Genomic DNA, 23425 nt, shown 5'->3' on the forward strand with positions numbered 1-23425 from the left:
TCTCAGCTATGACAATTTACATTAAGTGGAAGTACATTACAAAATGGAGACAGTACATGAGAACACACACAAGCTCCCTGTGTAATCACTACTATGCAACTTAATAATAGTTCTGAACATCATGATGTCACAAACAGAGGTAAATCTCTTATCAGATATTCTATTACAAGGATAATGAGTTTTAAGTAAGAACAGTGCAGGAGGACACAAATACACATCTTCCCTGAGAGGAATACTGTCCCAAAATGGTGGCTACTACCCAGCATGCCTAGGTATCTCCCATAATGCATTAGAATTGTCTCTCCAGTAAAGGAGACAAACTCTAGCACAGCGCCACCTATTGGAAGTAGCGATCCTAAAAGTCACAAGTGGATTTTCGACAATCCTTTGCAATATGACTCAGGATATATAAGCCAGATCAGAATCCCAATTTGCAGACACGGTGTTTCGGGGTGCTTGCCCCTCGTCAGTGCAAAGTATGGGGGTGTCTGATCTGGCTCATGAGAAAGCTATGTGGGGACCACGGGGGAACACTATTCTCCTTAAGGAGACTTTGCAAGCCAGTCTGGCTGCCAGGTAAGGGGACTTATAGCTGCAATGCCCCTAAAATTCCACGGGGGAACACTATTCTCCTTAAGGAGACTTTGCAAGCCAGTCTGGCTGCCAGGTAAGGGGACTTATAGCTGCAATGCCCCTCTGGGAAATATTCAAATTGTCTCTCCAGTAAAGGAGACAAACTCTAGCACAGCGCCACCTATTGGAAGTAGCGATCCTAAAAGTCACAAGTGGATTTTCGACAATCCTTTGCAATATGACTCAGGATATATAAGCCAGATCAGAATCCCAATTTGCAGACACGGTGTTTCGGGGTGCTTGCCCCTCGTCAGTGCAAAGTATGGGGGTGTCTGATCTGGCTCATGAGAAAGCTATGTGGGGACCACGGGGGAACACTATTCTCCTTAAGGAGACTTTGCAAGCCAGTCTGGCTGCCAGGTAAGGGGACTTATAGCTGCAATGCCCCTAAAATTCCACGGGGGAACACTATTCTCCTTAAGGAGACTTTGCAAGCCAGTCTGGCTGCCAGGTAAGGGGACTTATAGCTGCAATGCCCCTCTGGGAAATATTCAAATTGTCTCTCCAGTAAAGGAGACAAACTCTAGCACAGCGCCACCTATTGGAAGTAGCTATCCTAAAAGTCACAAGTGGATTTTCGACAATCCTTTGCAATATGACTCAGGATATATAAGCCAGATCAGAATCCCAATTTGCAGACACGGTGTTTCGGGGTGCTTGCCCCTCGTCAGTGCAAAGTATGGGGGTGTCTGATCTGGCTCATGAGAAAGCTATGTGGGGACCACGGGGGAACACTATTCTCCTTAAGGAGACTTTGCAAGCCAGTCTGGCTGCCAGGTAAGGGGACTTATAGCTGCAATGCCCCTAAAATTCCACGGGGGAACACTATTCTCCTTAAGGAGACTTTGCAAGCCAGTCTGGCTGCCAGGTAAGGGGACTTATAGCTGCAATGCCCCTCTGGGAAATATTCAAATTGTCTCTCCAGTAAAGGAGACAAACTCTAGCACAGCGCCACCTATTGGAAGTAGCGATCCTAAAAGTCACAAGTGGATTTTCGACAATCCTTTGCAATATGACTCAGGATATATAAGCCAGATCAGAATCCCAATTTGCAGACACGGTGTTTCGGGGTGCTTGCCCCTCGTCAGTGCAAAGTATGGGGGTGTCTGATCTGGCTCATGAGAAAGCTATGTGGGGACCACGGGGGAACACTATTCTCCTTAAGGAGACTTTGCAAGCCAGTCTGGCTGCCAGGTAAGGGGACTTATAGCTGCAATGCCCCTAAAATTCCACGGGGGAACACTATTATGCATTAGGACATTCTTACAGAAAAAATAATTAACATTGCAGATAATCGGCACTAGATGGTGCTCTAACAACATTTAACATTACCAGAAGGCTATTATGTATGGCAATTATGAACTTTTACAACAGCTTTTAAACCTGAATAGGCAGAACAGGGTGGCAGCATGAAAGTAAATATGCGGTACCCTAAATCTTATATTGTAAGTTTTTGGAAGATTCTGACAAAAATTGGACTTTTGACCATTGCATATTATTGTTCCAGTTAGGATGCTCTGTTTTCATGAAAAAAAAAATAAATACCAAAACATTCCATTTGGGAGCTCTGGAGTCTGGAAAGTGACACATCAAGGTGTTAATGGTTACTAGGTGTAAAAGATTCATCATCCTCTCCCAGACACAGTAAAGCTGCTAGCCAAAACCTTGTTTCACTGATGTACTAGTTCAACCCATTGAACATAGTCCAAGTAAAGGCAGACATTTACCTGGGCAGACAGATGTTCTTAAGGTCGGATTTGAGAGATGAAGATTTTTGACATAAAAATACCCATTTAAATTACTTTTTTTTAAAAAAAAAAAAAAAAATCGGACAAAAAGTCATGTTCATAAAGTATGTTGAATGGATGTGAATAATTGATATATATTATATTTATTTTCCTTACTCTCCCAGAAAAACTTATCTCGTTGCGTGCAGACTATTTGTCTGCAGATGATGAAGGCAAGAAATTCCTGGAGAAGAGATATGGAAAGAGAGTAATCCAGAAAGCTGTGGAGGAAATGGAGAGTATGGATTGGCTGGAGCAGAACTCAAAGTGCTGCCCTCGCTGTGGGACTCATATTCAGGTTGGATACTAATTTACTAATTACACTTTGCAGACCCAGTTACAGGAAAATCAGCCCATTTATAGTGACTATTGTTATTAAAAGGTCAGGATAAAGCTACCAATAGCCTCTTATTACTGACATCCCTTTTATCATATGACCCCCAGGACAAATAGCGTTAGAACCTTCATTCCATACACAATGCACTTCCAGAACTGAAAAGAGTGGGTTGATAACTGCTTCTGTCTTCTATCTAGGGTCCTGTTTAGTCTCTAACTGCTGTTTCCTTTTTGAGGTAGCTGGCTAAAAAATAGACCATAAATATACTTTGGTTTAAAGACCAGTATCGGCTGTGTAACATTTAGTGAGGCCTTCCTTAACCACATCTCATCAGCTCACTGCCTTTTCACATCCTAATAAAAGTACAATTAGGACATGAAAAGTAATTATGCACCCCAGGATCATGATCCAAGGGTAACTGATGCCTAACAAAGTTATATGCCCCCTCTTATCCGAAATTTAGCAGGGGAAATTTAGCACTGGTCCACTACCCCTACTATGTAAAATACCAAGAAAGAGACCCCCACACAATAAATAATAAAATGATTCTCTTTATTACATTACAAATGTATTAAAAAAAATATTAACAACACTAGGATAATGGATTTTGATACAAAAAAACACCAGGTCAAATGACGCAATAAATAACACAATAATGAATAAGAGGCTGGTCTGGCTATAGAACAAATGAAAATGTGCGTGGTAGGTAAAAATGTATTAGATCTATTGGTAACACTATAAAAATATTGTTGGTTGGTCTCCTGTTGTTAAATTACTCACAAAAATTTTATATATATGTGCCACCCCCGTGCCAGCAGCCGAGCTGCTCGGATCCGGATTCGCAGTGGCTCAAGGGTCTCCGGACCCGGGGGTCGTGCGGCCACTCAAATGAAGGGGGTTATTTACAGGAGATTTTATAGAGTTGTAATGCCAACCCTGGTATGTGGTAATTAGGAGTACCACCGCTGCAGTTGGGAGTACTCGGGGATGATGGAATGGGACAGCCAGGTGTTGTGACCCTCCATGGGTAGAGGGGATACTCCGGCATTCGGTGATGGTAGGGGAGTGCCGTTGGATGCAAGGGGGTCACTGTAGTACTCACTCAGTCCATTATGCTGACACCGACAACTGGTCAAACAAGTCTCTGGACACCGCTGCCACTGAGGGGAGCTTAGTTCAGGTCCCGTGCCCAATGGTGCTGCCTGGTGATGCGTGACCTGCCTCCTGGCACGAAGTTCACTTCTTTGGTGGTCCCGGTAGTATGAAACTCGCCGGGTCCCGCTCCCCTCTATGGCTAAGTGTGGGAGCTTGCTCTCAGGGCTCACGCTTGGGATTTTCTGGACCGTTTTGGTTGAAAAGTCCTATCCCCCTCGTTGCGATTTTGGAGTGGGTGGAGAGCGGATCTTGAAGGCTCCGTTTTCGTCGGGTAAATTATCGGGTTGCCTGAAGCTACTCCCCGAGCTAGGGTCCACGTAACCAGTCATGCCTTGCTCCCAGCCCGGTGATGGTGCAGGGCCGCCGGCTGTCCTCCTCGACATATCCGTGGCCCTTGCCACGTTCCCCTGCGACTGGGGGTCCAGCTCCTCTAGGCCTAGACCACAGTCTGCCTCCTAGATTGCTTCCCAGGAGCCCTGCTCCTGACCTTCTCTCACTTTCACTTCCAGACTCAACTCTCTCCTCTTGACACTCCTGACCTCCCCTCTCCAACCCTCCCAGGTGGGCGACTCTATTCCACTCAAGCCGTCCACTGGTGTGTTTGGTGGGTGTGGTGCAGAGTGTATCTAGGATTTGATTAGCTGATGTAGGCAACACCATGTAGTTAGGGACCCTAAACCAAGAGGGAGGTGGATACTGCACGGGAGGGCAGATTGTACAATACCCTGTTACGACCTGATAGTCCAGGGACGTCACATATATATGTGTATATACAGTGCTGGCCAAAAGTATTGGCACCCCTGCAATTCTGTCGGATAATACTTTGTTTCTTCCTGAAAATGATTGCAATCACACATTTTTTGGTATTATCCTCATTTATTTTGCTTGTAATGAAAAACCACAAAAAAGAATGAACCAAAAATCAAATCATTGATCATTTCACATAGAACTCCAAAAATGGCCCAGACAAAAGTATTGGCACCCTCAGCCTAATACTTGGTATCACAACCTGTAGCCAAAATAACTGCGAACAACCGCTTCTGGTAACCATCAATGAGTTTCTTATAATGCGCTGCTGGAATTTTAGACCATTCTTCTTTGGCAAACTGCTCCAGATCCCTGAGATTTGAAGGGTGCCTTCTCCAAACTGCCATTTTGAGATCTCTCCACAGGTGTTCTCTGGGATTCAGTTCTGGACTCATTGCTGGCCACTTTAGAAGTCTCAAGTGCTTTTTCTCAAACCATTTTCTAGTGCTTTTTGAAGCGTGTTTTGGGTCATTGTCCTGCTGGAAGACCCATGACCTCTGAGGGAGACCCAGTTTTCTCACACTGGGCCCTACATTATGCTGCAAAATTTGTTGGTAGTCTTCAGACTTAATAATGCCATGCACACGGTCAAGCAGTCCAGTGCCAGAGGCAGCAAAGCAACCCTAAAACATCAGGGAACCTCCGCCATGTTTGACCTTAGGGACCGTGTTCTTTTCTTTGAATGCCTCTTTTTTTCCTGTAAACTCTATGTTGCTGTGTATGTCTTTGGTAGTCATTTTTTTCAAGCAGAGGTATTTGATGACAGCTCTGAGCTTGTTTTTTTCCATTTTGATGTTCACTCCTCGGCAGTTCATATTCAAATGAATGTAGCTCCCGGGAATCGTGGCCTATTTAAGTGATTTTTTTTTTTCCTGGACTAGTGGGTACCTAAGAGAGAAGAAAACATTTTATTTTAATTTCTGTGTGCAATAGAAATAACCGATTTATCATTACTTTTGGATCGCACCTCGTATGTGTGTGTGTGTTTTAAGTAGAAAATTTCGGTTGTCTTATTATGTATATTGGTGGTTGTATTCCCTGTATAAATTGATATTGATATGTATATGCCTGCATATGCACCTTTAAACAGTATTTAATTTTCTACTTAAAACACACATATATATATATATATATATTTTTTTTTTTTTTTTTACTTGAGCATGTGTATTTATATATTTTCTATTTAGGTATATTTATTTTGTGTGAGGGTCTCTTTCTTGGATTTATTGATATGGTGCCTCCTAGTTAATCTGGAAGCTGACTGGATTTATGTAAAATACCAGCCTATTCTCACTCCAGTGCCGCCACTATTCTAGCAAATTTGGCACCTGGTCGCTTAGGGCTTGCATGACATTGGTATACCATGTGAGCTTTACAGTCAATCAGTGGTCGCTTCAATCTCACTTCTTTCAGATGTAACTGACTTTTTAGGGGAAGTCAGGGACCAATAACAGCTCTCACTTCTTCCAGGTGTCAGTTTAGTCTGAAAGAAGTGGTGAGATGGAAGCAACTGCTGATTGGCTGCAGGGCTGTCATGGCATAACAATGTCACACAAGACCTGGGAGACCACACACCAAAGTTGCTGGAATAACACTGAAAGTGATAGTCTGTTGTTAATTTGCCAGGGGGAATATAGCATTTTGAAAAGGGAGTTGTCTGATAATAAACAACCTCTTTAAGAGTGTGACAGAGGTGGGTGCAGATGTTTGCTGCTATTAGAACCAGGTGCCTAACAATGGCCTCTGATTTTTGCATAGATCAAAGCCTAATAGGCGTGTTCGTCTGATACTGATGGTCTTCTTGATGATGCTCTGCACTACAGAAGTAGTGCAGTGTATTGATGATAGATGCTCTCCACTATATAAGTAGTTCAGTGTATTGTCTGTCCAAAGAAAGGATTGCATTACAAGTCTCTTCTTAGTACTAATGAATATTGTTTAAAAAAATATATGTAAAAATCAAGAAAAATGTAATTTTTGTAGACTAAAAAGTGGCTTAATCTAATAAAAATCAACCCACTCCCAAAAAAGAGACACATCTGGTGTCATTGGTATTAATGACCGTAACAGTACCAATGTGGTACCAATAACAACTTCAGCTTGTTACGTAAAAACCTAGACATGATACAGCTCTGTAGTCAGAAAAAATGTAAATGTTACTATTCTCAGAGTTATGCAAAGAAAAAAAAAATTAGATCCAATTTTTTTATTCAAATAAGGGATAATAGGAAAAAAATGAACTCAACAGTTTATTATGCAATTTGTCCCAAACGTGACTATAACCCATATGTGGTTGGAAACTCCTGTGTTGTCAGGCGGCGTGGCTTGGAAGCGAAACAGAACCCTTTGACGTTTGGAGAGAAATGTTTGCTGGAATAATATGTGTATGCCATTTTGCATTTGTAAAGCTCCTACTGTGCTGATACAGTGGAAACCCCCCCACAAGTTACCCCATTTCTGAAACTATACCCGACAAGGAATTCATCTAAGAGTGTAGTGACCCTTTTGGACCTACAGATGTTTCCCAAAAGATTATAATGTTTAAACTTGAAAATGAAAAATTACATTTTATTTTTTTCACAAAAATGTTGCTTTGTCCAACAATTTTTTTCATTCTCATAAGAGTAGACCATTTGTTACACAGTTGCTCCAGAATGTGGTAATATTCCTTATCTGGTCAAAAACAGCTGTTTATGCTCCCGGCAGGGGTGGCCAGGCAAGGAGTGCAAATTTGACCGGTACAGTGCAGATGCCATGTCACTTTTGCAGAGCCCCTGAGGTATCCAAACAGCAGAAACCCCCACAACCAGTTCCAGTTTATAAACAAAACCCTCAAAAATGTAATGAATGTGTGTCATGACCATTGTTAACCCATTTTGCTACACAGAATTTAATAAGATTGGGTTATGAAATTGAAAAGTTAGGTTTCTTTGCACTAAAATGTTACATTGGCAGAAATTGTTTACTCTCACAAGGCGTAATAGCAGAGATTGGACCCCACCATTTGTTACTCATTCTCTCCTGAGCACAGTGATACCTCCATAAGTGGCTGAACACTACTTTTTGGTTATATAGTGAAGCTTGGAAGGAAAGCGCACCTTTAACCCCTTCAGCCCCCAGCCTGTTTTCACCTTAAAGACCCGGCCATTTTTTGCAATTTTGACCAGTGTCACTTTGACAGGTTATAACTCTGGAACACTTCAACGGATCCTGGCGATTCTGACATTGTTTTTTCGTGACATATTGTACTTCATGTCAGTGGTAAATTTAGGCCGATATGTTTTGCGTTTATTTGTGAAAATTTCGGAAATTTAGCGAAAATTTTGAAAATTTTGCAATTTTCAAAATTTGAAATTTTATGCCCATAAATCTGAGAAATATGTCACACAAAAAAGTTACTAAATAACATTTCCCACATGTCTACTTTACACCAGCGCAATTTTTGAAAAAAAAAAAAATTCCGTTAGGAAGTTAGAAGGGTTCAAAGTTCATCACCAATTTCTCATTTTTCCAACAAAATTTACAAAAAAAAATTGTTTAGGTACCACATCACATTTGGAGTGATTTGAGAAACCTAGGCGACAGAAAATACCCAAAAGTGACCCAATTCTAAAATCTGCACCCCTCACTCTGCTCAAAACCACATCCAAGAAGTTTATTAACCCTTTAGGAGCTTCACAGCAACCAAAGCAATGTAGACGAAAAAATGAAAATTTTACTTTTTTAACACAAAAATGTTACTTTAGCCATAAAAATTAGTATTTTCACAAGGGTATCAGGAAAAATGCATCATAAAATGTATCGTGCATTTTCTCCTGAGTACGCAGATACCCCATATGTGGTGGTAATCAAATGTTTGGGCGCACGGCAGGACTCGGAAGGCAAGGAGCGCAATTTGAATTTTTGAGTGCAAAATTAGCTGCACTCATTAGCGGACGCCATGTCGGGTTTGAAGACCCCCTGAGGTGCCTAAACAATGGAGCTCCCCCACAAATGACCCCATTTTGGAAACTAGAGCCCTCAAATATTTTTTCTAGATGTTTGATGTGCACTTTGAACCCCTGGGGGCTTCACAGAAGTTTATAACGTTGAGCCGTGAAAAGAAAAAAAAATTTTTTTACCACAAAACTGTTGCTTCAACCAGGTAGCTTTTTTTATCACAAGGGTATCAGGAAAAAATGCACCATAAAATTTATGGTGCATTTTCTCCTGAGTACGCAGATACCCCATATGTGGTGGAAATCAAATGTTTGGGCGCACGGCAGGACTCGGAAGGCAAGGAGCGCCATTTCACAGCAAAATTGGTTGGAATTATTAGCGGACGCCATGTTTCATTTGGAAATTGAGTAATAAAGACCTTGCATCACCTCTTGTAGGTGCTCAGGAGAAAATTAGATTAGCATTGGAGGTTAACTCCGGCACACTACCACTTCCCATATGCCCAAAAAAAAGGAGAAGAATACAGTTTGTTGGATGTCAAAAAAATCCTTATTCTCTTATTTTATTTAGTGCCAAAAAAGTGAAAACAGTGCTGTACAATTGTCCGCCAGGAGTCGACGTTTCGGCTAGCAAGCCTTCATCAGGTCGGACAGGCTGAATATATTATTTACAAGTGAGAAAACAAAACAGAAGAACAAAGAAAAATTAATGACATTGAATCGGTATGTTCATCTGGGTACAATAGGCAAAATTTAGGGACAACAGAGCAAATCAGGTGTGAAGACAAAAACAAAGGAGCAAGGGTACATCATACAGACCTTGCGACATTGTAACATAGTGTACTATAATTATATAGAACCACATAGTTGTGATGGTATTGCCACAAGGTAGCAGGGTGGAGGTAAGATACAGGTCTTTGTGGAGTGACCGCACAGAGTGCATAGCAAGGATGCTCACCTTGGTTTGTAATGAGATGTTAGCGTAATATGAATGTAAAGTAGTTGCAAGAATGTAGAGCCCTCCGTTCAGAGATAGCTGAAGGAGAAAGACAGGTAAAATAAGGGAAATTATATTGGTAGGGCAAAAAAGAGCACAATGAAGAGAAACTGAGGTAGCGATCACTACAACATACCCAGTGCCAGAAGCCGTGGAAAGCCCCGGGAGATGTATGGTATAATGGATCCTAAGAGGTTGTCGGATAAGGACCATGGAGATTTGAGACAGAGAACGTTAGGTATATCTATAAGAATGAGATAAAATGTGGAGTGAACCACTAGGCTAGGGAGTATATCTGCCTTGGTGGGTGCTCTTATATAAGGGGTAAATGGTGGTTACCTTGTTGGTCGATTATATCCCTTTAGGTCTCTTGGTATATAAGGTCGCAATGGCGACCATGTGTGTCCCAGGTAAATGGCAGTTCTTGCAGTGGGATGTTAGTATCTATGGTTTCCAATAAGACATCGGGTTAACGGAGCTACCATCGCCATATACAGAGATAGTAAGTGTGGTAAAATGCAATGTTACCTATTAGCTCTGTTCATATAGCCTAGAGTGGGATCGCTGCGGCAAAAAAGTATACCTGGCAGTGACTCGTATGGAGTAAAGCGAATGTCCCAGATTAAAGTGTAAAAATCAGGATGGTATATCTGATCGGGAATCTGTAGCTCCAAAAAGATGACATGAGAACAGTATTACCAACAATAGAAAGTAAAGATACCGTAGCAGAAAGAGATTTACAAGGAAATACCTAGTGATTAGTTAGGTGGAGTACTTTGGTGGAGGTTACGTAGGAAGGGACGCTCCTGTAATGAGGAGTCAAAGTCCAGGGTTCATCCTGGTGATCCAGGTATGGTGATTAACTGCCACTTATAGCTGTATGGAGAGGAAGTGGAGAAGAATTAAGTAAGAGTAAGGAGAGAAAGAGATATAAGGAAGGAAGGGAAAACAAGATTACCTAGTGACTCTGAGGGATATGGCATGGAGGGAGGTCCGTTGGCCCAGGAAAGAGTCTAGCTAGCTAGAGGAAGAGGAGAATTAGAAAAATAAAGGATGATAAGTTTATGCTATGCATTGGTGGTATAAATGTGGCAATGCCTGAGTGAGCCTCCTTACCATGCGCCAGTGGTGCCGTGGAGCTGGATCGCACGTCCTGTGGAGTGAAAGGGGTGCAGGAAAGGCATCCATTTAACTACGAGCGTGCTGTGATGTAACTTCCGGTTTTCGTGCGGAATGGTGTCTGCTGGGAACCAGCGTACCGCGCATGCGCAGGAGAATTCCGATGGTGAAGGCTGTGATCCGTGGAACGCGGAAGTGGAGCCTTGGAACGCACATGTGACAGGCATGTGATGATGGGGGCGTGACCGTGAGTCACATGGCCGTGTATCCGGACCCAGTTTACATGTTTCAGTGCAGGAGTGAGTGACATGCTGATTTATCACTGTCACGGAGTGGTATTAGTTCTGTGAAGCAGAAAGAAGGAGTTAGAATGCAATGTAGCACGATGATCACATATTAACATGTTTTAGTCACATATTTAATATTGTATTCACGCTGTGGTAAACAAAATGATGGTGAGGACACAATTAATACACAGAATTTTACACCATAAGGCGAGCAATAAATCGGCGGTTTGATTTAGTATAACCATATGTATCCCAAATGAAAGGTGAATCGGAGATAGGGACTCGGGATGCCTAAGATGGATTATGTATGTGTATGACCTAAGTATACGTGCAATAAGGATATGCTAATAGTGATATTGATGTAATAGGTTCTCAGTCTCCTGATGTAAAGAGGAGGGGGAGGCGAGAGGAGAAAAGGGAGAGAAAAGAGAGGTCATACTCCAGACATCAGAATAGGGTTATGTTATTTACTATGCAGGTACTATGGAACAAATAATTAATATAAAGTGATATCATATAGGCTCCGAACTACAACAACATTAGAGGTCAAAAAGCTTGTTCATATCTCCGGTTCAAGCCATGGGGCTCAAGAGTACCGAGAGTATGGATCCATCTAGCTTCCTTCTCCCGAAGGAGTTTGACCCTATCGCCACCTCTGCGACTAGTGCCAACTAGATCTATGACTTGAAACCTCAACTGTGAGATCCTATGGCCTGCTGTTATGAAGTGGAGGGCGATTTATTGCTCGCCTTATGGTGTAAAATTCTGTGTATTAATTGTGTCCTCACCATCATTTTGTTTACCACAGCGTGAATACAATATTAAATATGTGACTAAAACATGTTAATATGTGATCATCGTGCTACATTGCATTCTAACTCCTTCTTTCTGCTTCACAGAACTAATACCACTCCGTGACAGTGATAAATCAGCATGTCACTCACTCCTGCACTGAAACATGTAAACTGGGTCCGGATACACGGCCATGTGACTCACGGTCACGCCCCCATCATCACATGCCTGTCACATGTGCGTTCCAAGGCTCCACTTCCGCGTTCCACGGATCACAGCCTTCACCATCGGAATTCTCCTGCGCATGCGCGGTACGCTGGTTCCCAGCAGACACCATTCCGCACGAAAACCGGAAGTTACATCACAGCACGCTCGTAGTTAAATGGATGCCTTTCCTGCACCCCTTTCACTCCACAGGACGTGCGATCCAGCTCCGCGGCACCACTGGCGCATGGTAAGGAGGCTCACTCAGGCATTGCCACATTTATACCACCAATGCATAGCATAAACTTATCATCCTTTATTTTTCTAATTCTCCTCTTCCTCTAGCTAGCTAGACTCTTTCCTGGGCCAACGGACCTCCCTCCATGCCATATCCCTCAGAGTCACTAGGTAATCTTGTTTTCCCTTCCTTCCTTATATCTCTTTCTCTCCTTACTCTTACTTAATTCTTCTCCACTTCCTCTCCATACAGCTATAAGTGGCAGTTAATCACCATACCTGGATCACCAGGATGAACCCTGGACTTTGACTCCTCATTACAGGAGCGTCCTTTCCTACGTAACCTCCACCAAAGTACTCCACCTAACTAATCACTAGGTATTTCCTTGTAAATCTCTTTCTGCTACGGTATCTTTACTTTCTATTGTTGGTAATACTGTTCTCATGTCATCTTTTTGGAGCTACAGATTCCCGATCAGATATACCATCCTGATTTTTACACTTTAATCTGGGACATTCGCTTTACTCCATACGAGTCACTGCCAGGTATACTTTTTTGCCGCAGCGATCCCACTCTAGGCTATATGAACAGAGCTAATAGGTAACATTGCATTTTACCACACTTACTATCTCTGTATATGGCGATGGTAGCTCCGTTAACCCGATGTCTTATTGGAAACCATAGATACTAACATCCCACTGCAAGAACTGCCATTTACCTGGGACACACATGGTCGCCATTGCGACCTTATATACCAAGAGACCTAAAGGGATATAATCGACCAACAAGGTAACCACCATTTACCCCTTATATAAGAGCACCCACCAAGGCAGATATACTCCCTAGCCTAGTGGTTCACTCCACATTTTATCTCATTCTTATAGATATACCTAACGTTCTCTGTCTCAAATCTCCATGGTCCTTATCCGACAACCTCTTAGGATCCATTATACCATACATCTCCCGGGGCTTTCCACGGCTTCTGGCACTGGGTATGTTGTAGTGATCGCTACCTCAGTTTCTCTTCATTGTGCTCTTTTTTGCCCTACCAATATAATTTCCCTTATTTTACCTGTCTTTCTCCTTCAGCTATCTCTGAACGGAGGGCTCTACATTCTTGCAACTACTTTACATTCATATTACGCTAACATCTCATTACAAACCAAGGTGAGCATCCTTGCTATGCACTCTGTGCGGTCACTCCACAAAGACCTGTATCTTACCTCCACCCTGCTACCTTGTGGCAATACCATCACAACTATGTGGTTCTATATAATTATAGTACACTATGTTACAATGTCGCAAGGTCTGTATGATGTACCCTTGCTCCTTTGTTTTTGTCTTCACACCTGATTTGCTCTGTTGTCCCTAAATTTTGCCTATTGTACCCAGATGAACATACCGATTCAATGTCATTAATTTTTCTTTGTTCTTCTGTTTTGTTTTCTCACTTGTAAATAATATATTCAGCCTGTCCGACCTGATGAAGGCTTGCTAGCCGAAACGTCGACTCCTGGCGGACAATTGTACAGCACTGTTTTCACTTTTTTGGCACTAAATAAAATAAGAGAATAAGGATTTTTTTTGACATCCAACAAACTGTATTCTTCTCCTTTTTTTTGGGCATATGGGAAGTGGTAGTGTGCCGGAGTTAACCTCCAATGTTTCATTTGGAGACCCCCCTGAAGTGCCTAAACAATGGAGCTCCCCCACAATTGACCCCATTTTGGAAACTAGACCCCTCATGGAATTTATCTAGCTGTTTAGTGAGCACTTTGAACCCCTGGAGGCTTCACAAGCGTTTGTAATGTTCAGCCGTGAAAATATTTTATTCTTTTTTTTACCACAAAATTGTTTTTTCAAACAGGTAGCTTTTTTTTCCACAAGGGTATCAGAAAAAAATGCACCATAAAATGTATTGTGCAATTTCTCCTGAGTACGACGATACCTCATATGTGGTGGAAATCAATTGTTTGGGCGTACGGCGGGGCTCAGAAGAGAAGGAGCGCCATTTCACAGTAAAATTGATTGGAATTATTAGCAGACGCCATGTTTCATTTGGAGACCCCCCTGAGGTGCCTAAACAATGGAGCTCCCCCACATGTGATCCCATTTTGGAAACTAGCCCCCCCCCCCCCCATACAAAAAAAATTAGTTTGGCGAAATAAAAAATACAGACATCAGTAAAAAAAAAAAAAAAAAAGAGCGCCTGCCACTAAGACCAGTGCCAAACGTGAGAGCAATGCACGAGTCTCGTATCGCATCATCCACTGCAGTCTGGAAGCGAGCAACTGCGCTGGATAATGCGATGCGAGAGGGCGGGGCGGCAGATGAGAAAGAGCGCAGCGGATGGAAGATTGGAAAGGGCGCAGCGGGTGGAAGATGGGAAAGGGCGCAGCGGATGGAAGATGGGAAAGGGCGCAGCGGGTGGAGGAGCGGCAGAGGATGGGAAAGGGCGCAGCGGATGGATGATGGGAAATGGCGCAGCGGATGGAGGAGCGGCAGAGGATGGGGGGGTGAGATGGGGATACCTACCTTACAGGATGGATCTAGGCAGCAGAATCACAGCAGACAGAAGAGGCAGCAGATGAAGGAGGGTGAAAAGGATGGGAGAGAGCAGGCAGCAGATCAGGGAGGGGGGCAGAGTCTGATGGGAGGGGGGAGGCAGCACATGGGGGGGGAGGCAGCACATGGACGGAGGGGGGAGGCAGCACATGGGGGGGGAGGCAGCACATGGGGGGGGAGGCAGCACATGGGGGGGGAGGCAGCACATGGGGGGGGAGGCAGCACATGGGGGGGGAGGCAGCACATGGGGGGGGAGGCAGCACATGGGGGGGGAGGCAGCACATGGGGGGGGAGGCAGCACATGGGGGGGGGAGGCAGCACATGGGGGGTGGAGGCAGCACATGGGGGGTGGAGGCAGCACATGGGGGGGGGAGGCAGCACATGGGGGGGGGAGGCAGCACATGGGGGGGAGGCAGCACATGGGGGGGAGGCAGCACATGGGGGGGAGGCAGCACATGGGGGGGGGAGGCAGCACATGGGGGGGAGGCAGCACATGGGGGGGAGGCAGCACATGGGGGGGGAGGCAGCACATGGGGGGGAGGCAGCACATGGGGGGGGAGGCAGCACATGGGGGGGGAGGCAGCACATGGGGGGGGAGGCAGCACATGGGGGGGGAGGCAGCACATGGGGGGGGAGGCAGCACATGGGGGGGGAGGCAGCACATGGGGGGGAAGGCAGCACATGGGGGGAAGGCAGCACATGGAGGGAGGGGGGAGGCAGCACATGGGGGGGAGGCAGCACATGGGGGGGAGGCAGCACATGGGGGGAGGCAGCACATGGAGGGGGGAAGGCAGCACATGGAGGGGGGGAGGGGGGAGGCAGCACATGGAGGGGGGGGAGGGGGGGGCAGCACATGGAGGGGGGAAGGGGAGGCAGCACATGGAGGGGGGAAGGGGAGGCAGCACATGGAGGGGGGAAGGGGAGGCAGCACATGGAGGGGGGGAGGGGAGGCAGCACATGGAGGGGGGGAGGCAGCACATGGAGGGGGGGGAGGGGAGGCAGCACATGGAGGGGGGGGAGGCAGCACATGGAGGGGGGGAGCCGATTAGGTGCAGTGGCAGCCGATGGAGGCGGCGGCCGATCGGGTGCAGCGGCGGCTGAAAAAGGTGGGTGCGACTGAAAGGGGACGGTGGCGACCAGGGACAGCGGCGTGGCGGGCAGCAGAGGTGGATCGGCGGGCAGGGACAGCGGCGGGAACAGCGGCGTGGCGGGCAGGGACAGCGGCGTGTAAAGCGGCGTGGCGACCAGCGGTGGATCGGCGGGGAGCGGCGGTGGATCTCGGCGGGGAGCGGCGGTGGATCTCGGCGGGGAGCGGCGGTGGATCTCGGCGGGGAGCGGCGGTGGATCTCGGCGGGGAGCGGCGGTGGATCTCGGCGGGGAGCGGCGGGGAGCGGCGGTGGATCTCGGCGGGGAGCGGCGGTGGATCTCGGCGGGGAGCGGCGGTGGATCTCGGCGGTGGATCTCGGCGGGGAGCGGCGGTGGATCTCGGCGGGGAGCGGCGGTGGATCTCGGCGGGGAGCGGCGGTGGATCTCGGCGGGGAGCGGCGGGGGATCTCGGCGGGGAGCGGCGGGGGATCTCGGCGGGGAGCGGCGGGGGATCTCGGCGGGGAGCGGCGGGGGATCTCGGCGGGGAGCGGCGGGGGATCTCGGCGGGGAGCGGCGGTGGATCTCGGCGGGGAGCGGCGGTGGATCTCGGCGGGGAGCGGCGGGGGATCTCGGCGGGGAGCGGCGGGGGATCTCGGCGGGGGATCTCGGCGGGGAATCTCGGCGGGGAGCGGCGGGGGATGGGGGTGCTATAACTTACCGATGGGCACCTGCAGCGACCGCTCTCATCAGCTTTCACGGACGGAGTGAAGCTGAGGGTAGCGGTGACGGCACAAGATCCACAGTGATTGGGAGAGATCGGTCACAAGGCCGGTCTCTCCAATCAGAGCTGGGGGCGGGTGAAACAAAGTTCACCCAGCTCCAGCCAGTCATCAGTGCTACAGCAGCACTGATTATGGCTGGATTGCAATGTGTTAGCCATTTTCAATGGCTGACACATTACAGTGACTGTAATTGGCTGAGCGGCGTTCGTCAGCCAATCACAGCCTCTGTAGGTTCGGGGAGGAGGCACCACCCCTCCTGAGGTCAGGCAGAGGTCCCCTCCTTCCCGAATCCACCGTTTAGGTAAACAAATTTCACTCCCAGGGGCTCCGGGACCGCGATTTCGCCAGGACGTACTGAGTACGTCATGGGTCGTTTAGCACCATGTGACCATGACGTACTCAGTACGTCCAAGGTCGTTAAGGGGTTAATGACCTTTTGAGTACAATTCGGTCTAGAATAGATTTCTATCGCCATGTCGCATTAGTAGAGCCCCGGAAGTGGCAGAGCAGCGAAAAACCCTCACAAGTGAACCCATTTTGGATACTATATTAATTAATGAGTTCCTCAAGGAGCGTTGTGAGTATTTTCTACCCACAGGTGCTTCACAGAATTTTATAGTATTGGGATGAGGACATAAAAAAATTATGAGCCCCATTGATCAAAACTATTATGCCAGAATTCCGCTGTGTTTTTGGAACATGAAGCTGTGCTAAAAGTTTGCTCAGGGGAGTCTGAGGCAGAGAGATACACATTAATGCTGCTGATATTAGGCACTGTTCACATGTTGTATTTTTGCTGTTTTTCATTTTTACAGCTTTTTGTAAGCTGTTTTTTACAGTACCAGCAAAAGCTATGAGATTTCAGAAATCTCACGGACACAGCTTTTCTTTCCTGACTGAATTGGGAAAACTGCTGGGTTTTTTATTTCTGCAGCATGTCAATTCTTGCAGCATTTTTTCACCCACATAAAGCAATGAGAAAGTGAAAAAAATGTAAGTGCTTTTCACAGCATTTTGGCTGTGTTTTTTAATGTATTTTTTGGTAAATAAAACTAATTTTATTATCACGTACTGTAGACAGAGCACACATGTAGTCCACACACAGAAAATGCTGAAAAAAAATATGTAAAAAATTCTGAAAACTGGGCGTTTTGAATGCAGCGCTTTTACTTACAGGAGAACAGGTTTTGTCAAAAACACAACAAAAACAGTGTGTGGGTACATAGCCTTAGTAATTGTTTTCCTGTTTCTCCCCAGTGCTGCATGCACCGCTACACTGCTCAGTACTGGTGTATGATGTACTCCATGAGAGTTCCACTGGTTGGGGAACAGGACTTACACTTAGCTGTATTGTGTATGGGAGACCTCATAGAAACTAGACTCCTACCTCAGTGAAAAAATGACCAGATATAGTACTACCACTCATGTACACACACGACTGTTTTTTCTGATACTGACATGTATCCTTTAAAAACAAACACCCACTGGGCATCACAGTAGGCTGACACGGACCTACAGTTGTCACGGGAATTCCAATAAAAGGGAACATCTCCCCTATATAACTGAATAATACAGGTCATCACTGGATTCCATTTTTCTTCCCCTACTGCTTAAATACATTTTCTGACATTGTCCAAGTTTGCCAACTCTAGGTGCCTCCATAATCCTGTAAAGAAACTCAAGAAGTCCTACATAATCAGAAAATAAAAACCATGAGAACGGTTTATGCAATGAAGGTTTTCCCCATTCTAAATGTCATTGACATCTATCTTCTCTTCACAGAAAAGTGATGGCTGTAACAAAATGACCTGCACTGGGTGTAAGCTGTACTTCTGCTGGCTGTGTCTGAGCACCCTGTCTCGAGGAAACCCGTATAAACACTACAATGATACAGATTCAGAATGCTTTAATCAGTATGTATTCCGCATGCTTTTAGAAATATGTCTGAGTTACCAAAATCAGAGGGATTCATTTGGCTTAAGAACATCTGGGTTCTCATCTCAATCAAAAATTTAAGAGGTCAGATTGAGATAAAAGGTTGTCTTAGGACAGATATTGATGGTATAGTTCTAAATGATGCTGACAGTGTCCTGACCAATTGGACCACTATTGATTGGTAAAATAACATTGTAATTTGTAGGAATGTGTATATTTTCACACGTGCTACTTTGAATATCTATCTATGACACAACAGACTTGTCCCAACAGGAAAACTTGTTCTAGATGAATGGCAGAACTGTAGAACATTTCTGCAGTTTTGACTTGAGTCTATAGCTGGGAACCCAGCCCATTCAGAAGTAATGCAACGGTGATTATGGTATATAAATACCTCCCAGCTTTCAAAGAAGATAATTAGGGAAAGATTGTGTAGTGTGCTGTGGCGAAATTATGGGTCACACTCAGGGCTGTATTTTGCCTTCGTGCTGCCCTAGGCACTTTAAGTGGTCTCGCCCCTTAGTGACAACGTAAAACTATGAGTTTTCGCACACAACATCTGTTTAACGCAGATCTACTTTGTAAAACACTTTAAAAAGTATCAATCAGAAACGAAGGGCACTAACCCCCCCCAATGGGGATCACCACAGGCACATGAAAATATAGCATGAGTATAAAATATTCCCACCACACCGTCCCCACTTATATACTGAAACTGTCACACTGCCCCTAATAAACTAAAACACCACACTGTCCTCACTTATAGATTATACCCACCACACCTTCCTCGATTATGAAATATAATCTGTACATTGTGAGGAGGGAGCAGCATGATGTGAGGACAATGTCCCATGTATGCTGCCCCCTCCTCACAATGTCCCATGCATGCTGCCCCCTCCTCAGTGTCCCATGCATGCTGCCCCCTCCTCAGTGTCCCATGCATGCTGCCCCCTCCTCAGTGTCCCATGCATGCTGCCCCCTCCTCACAGTGTCCCATGCATGCTGCCCCCTCCTCACAGTGTCCCATGCATGCTGCCCCCTCCTCACAATGTCCCATGCATGCTGCCCCCTCCTCAGTGTCCCATGCATGCTGCCCCCTCCTCAGTGTCCCATGCATGCTGCCCCCTCCTCAGTGTCCCATGCATGCTGCCCCCTCCTCACAGTGTCCCATGCATGCTGCCCCCTCCTCACAGTGTCCCATGCATGCTGCCCCCTCCTCACAGTGTCCCATGCATGCTGCCCCCTCCTCACAGTGTCCCATGCATGCTGCCACCTCCTCACAATGTCCCATGCATGCTGCCCCCTCCTCACAATGTCCCATGCATGCTGCCACCTCCTCACAATGTCCCATGCATGCTGCCCCCTCCTCAGTGTCCCATGCATGCTGCCCCCTCCTCACAGTGTCCCATGCATGCTGCCCCCTCCTCAGTGTCCCATGCATGCTTCCCCCTCCTCACAGTGTCCCATGCATGCTGCCACCTCCTCACAGTGGCCCATGCATGCTGCCCCCTCCTCACAGTGGCCCATGCATGCTGCCCCCTCCTCACAGTGTCCCATGCATGCTGCTCCCTCCTCACAGTGTCCCATGCATGCTGCCCCCTCCTCACAGTGTCCCATGCATGCTGCCCCCTCCTCACAGTGTCCCATGCATGCTGCCCCCTCCTCACAGTGTCCCATGCATGCTGCCCCCTCCTCACAGTGTCCCATGCATGCTGCCACCTCCTCACAATGTCCCATGCATGCTGCCCCCTCCTCACAATGTCCCATGCATGCTGCCACCTCCTCACAATGTCCCATGCATGCTGCCCCCTCCTCAGTGTCCCATGCATGCTGCCCCCTCCTCACAGTGTCCCATGCATGCTGCCCCCTCCTCACAGTGTCCCATGCATGCTGCCCCCTCCTCACAGTGTCCCATGCATGCTGCCCCCTCCTCACAATGTCCCATGCATGCAGCCCACTCCTCACAGTGTCCCATGCATGCTGCCCCCTCCTCACAATGTCTCATGCATGCTACCCCCTCCTCAGTGTCCCATGCATGCTTCCCCCTCCTCACAATGTCCCATGCATGCTGCCACCTCCTCACAATGTCCCATGCATGCTGCCCCCTCCTCACAGTGCCCCATGCATGCTGCCCCCTCCTCACAATGTCCCATGCATGCTGCCCCCTCCTCACAGTGTCCCATGCATGCTGCCACCTCCTCACAATGTCCCATGCATGCTGCCCCCTCCTCACAATGTCCCATGCATGCTGCCACCTCCTCACAATGTCCCATGCATGCTGCCCCCTCCTCACAGTGTCCCATGCATGCTGCCCCCTCCTCACAGTGTCCCATGCATGCTGCCACCTCCTCACAGTGTCCCATGCATGATGCCCCCTCCTCACAGTGTCCCATGCATGCTGCCCTCTCCTCACAGTGTCCCATGCATGCTTCCCCCTCCTCAGTGTCCCATGCATGCTGCCCCCTCCTCACAGTGTCCCATGCATGCTGCCCCCTCCTCACAGTGTCCCATGCATGCTGCCCCCTCCTCAGTGTCCCATGCTTGCTGCCCCCTCCTCACAATGTCCCATGCATGCAGCCCACTCCTCACAGTGTCCCATGCATGCTGCCCCCTCCTCACAATGTCTCATGCATGCTGCCCCCTCCTCAGTGTCCCATGCATGCTTCCCCCTCCTCACAATGTCCCATGCATGCTGCCACCTCCTCACAGTGTCCCATGCATGCTGCCCCCTCCTCACAGTGTCCCATGCATGCTGCCCCCTCCTCACAATGTCCCATGCATGCAGCCCACTCCTCACAGTGTCCCATGCATGCTGCCCCCTCCTCACAATGTCTCATGCATGCTGCCCCCTCCTCAGTGTCCCATGCATGCTTCCCCCTCCTCACAGTGTCCCATGCATGCTTCCCCCTCCTCACAGTGTCCCATGCATGCTACCCCCTCCTCACAGTGTCCCATGCATGCTGCCCCCTCCTCACAGTGTCCCATGCATGCTGCCCCCTCCTCACAGTGTCCCATGCATGCTGCCCCCTCCTCAGAGTGTCCCATGCATGCTGCCCCCTCCTCACAGTGTCCCATGCATGCTGCCCCCTCCTCACAGTGTCCCATGCATGGTGCCCCCTCCTCACAGTGTCCCATGCATGCTGCCCCCTCCTCACAGTGTCCCATGCATGCTGCCCCCTCCTCACAGTGTCCCATGCATGCTGCCCCCTCCTCACAGTGTCCCATGCATGCTGCCCCCTCCTCACAGTGTCCCATGCATGCTGCCCCCTCCTCACAGTGTCCCATGCATGCTGCCCCCTCCTCACAGTGTCCCATGCATGCTGCCCCCTCCTCAGTGCCCCATGCATGCTGCCCCCTCCTCACAGTGTCCCATGCATGCTGCCCCCTCCTCAGTGTCCCATGCATGCTGCCCCCTCCTCAGTGTCCCATGCATGCTGCCCCCTCCTCAGTGTCACATGCATGCTTCCCCCTCCTCAGAGTGTCCCATGCATGCTGCCCCCTCCTCAGTGTCCCATGCATGCTGCCCCCTCCTCAGAGTGTCCCATGCATGCTGCCCCCTCCTCACAGTGTCCCATGCATGCTGCCCCCTCCTCACAGTGTCCCATGCATGCTGCCCCCTCCTCAGTGTCCCATGCATGCTGCCCCCTCCTCAGTGTCCCATGCATGCTGCCCCCTCCTCAGTGTCCCATGCATGCTGCCCCCTCCTCACAGTGTCCCATGCATGCTGCCCCTCTCCATGAGCTCCTAATGCTGCCTTACTCTTTTCCATAATGACACCTCCATGTTGCCCCACTCATGCTAAGACCACCACACTAACGCTTCTGCTGAGACCCCCCCCCACACACACTACTCCACTCTTGATATTGACTCCCCTACATTGCTTCACTCCATACTGATCCCACACATGCTGCCCCTTCTCCATAATGAGCTCCCAATGCTGCCCTCCCTTATTCCTTAGTCCTTACACTCCCCCCACCCAATCGATTTTGTCATTGCACTATCCCTCAACCCTTGTCCCCTGTCTCTATCATGAGCCCCTCCCTCCCCCAGGATCAGCCTCGCCCCACCAGCCTCAGCCTGCCCCAGTCTCCGCCTCAGCCTCCCCCCAGTCTCAGTCTCAGCCTCCCCCCCAGTCTCAGTCTCAGCCTCCCCCCAGTCTCAGCCTCAGCCTCCCCCCAGTCTCAGCCTCTGCCTCCCTCCAGTCTCAGCCTCTGCCTCCCTCCAGCCTCCCCCCAGTCTTAGCCTCTGCCTCCTTCCAGTCTCAGCCTCTGCCTCCCTCCAGCCTCCCCCCAGCCTCAGCCTCTGCCTCCCTCCAGCCCCCCCCCAGTCTCAGCCTCTGCCTCCCCCCAGCCTCTGCCTCCCTCCAGCCTCCCCCCAGTCTCAGCCTCTGCCTCCCTCCAGCCTCCCCCCAGTCTCAGCCTCTGCCTCCCCCCAGCCTCTGCCTCCCTCCAGCCTCAGCCTCTGCCTCCCTCAGGCCTCAGCCTCTGCCTCCCTCCAGCCTCAGCCTCTGCCTCCCTCCAGCCTCAGCCTCTGCCTCCCTCCAGCCTCAGCCTCTGCCTCCCTCCAGCCTCAGCCTCTGCCTCCCTCCAGCCTCAGCCTCTGCCTCCCTCCAGCCTCAGCCTCTGCCTCCCTCCAGCCTCCCCCCAGCCTCAGCCTCTCTTTCTTCCCAGCCTCCCCCAGTCTCAGCCTCTCTCTCTTCCCAGCCTCCCCCAGTCTCTCTCTTCCCAGCCTCCCCCAGTCTCTCTCTTCCCAGCCTCCCCCAG

The 23425-nt window shown here is 48.3% G+C and overlaps 1 protein-coding gene across 1 annotated transcript in view; it reads left to right on the forward strand.

Moving 5' to 3' along the window:
- Positions 1-23425, forward strand: part of RNF14 (ring finger protein 14) — a 97766-nt gene that overhangs the window by 72208 nt on the left and 2133 nt on the right. Inside the window, exons 7-8 of the mRNA XM_075344584.1 lie at positions 2546-2718; positions 18510-18640. Of these exons, the coding sequence (XP_075200699.1) occupies positions 2546-2718; positions 18510-18640 (304 nt within the window). The remainder of the gene's footprint in view (positions 1-2545; positions 2719-18509; positions 18641-23425) is intronic.

The sequence above is a fragment of the Anomaloglossus baeobatrachus genome, chromosome 4 (assembly GCF_048569485.1).
Source record: "Anomaloglossus baeobatrachus isolate aAnoBae1 chromosome 4, aAnoBae1.hap1, whole genome shotgun sequence".
Classification (NCBI taxonomy): domain Eukaryota; kingdom Metazoa; phylum Chordata; class Amphibia; order Anura; family Aromobatidae; genus Anomaloglossus; species Anomaloglossus baeobatrachus.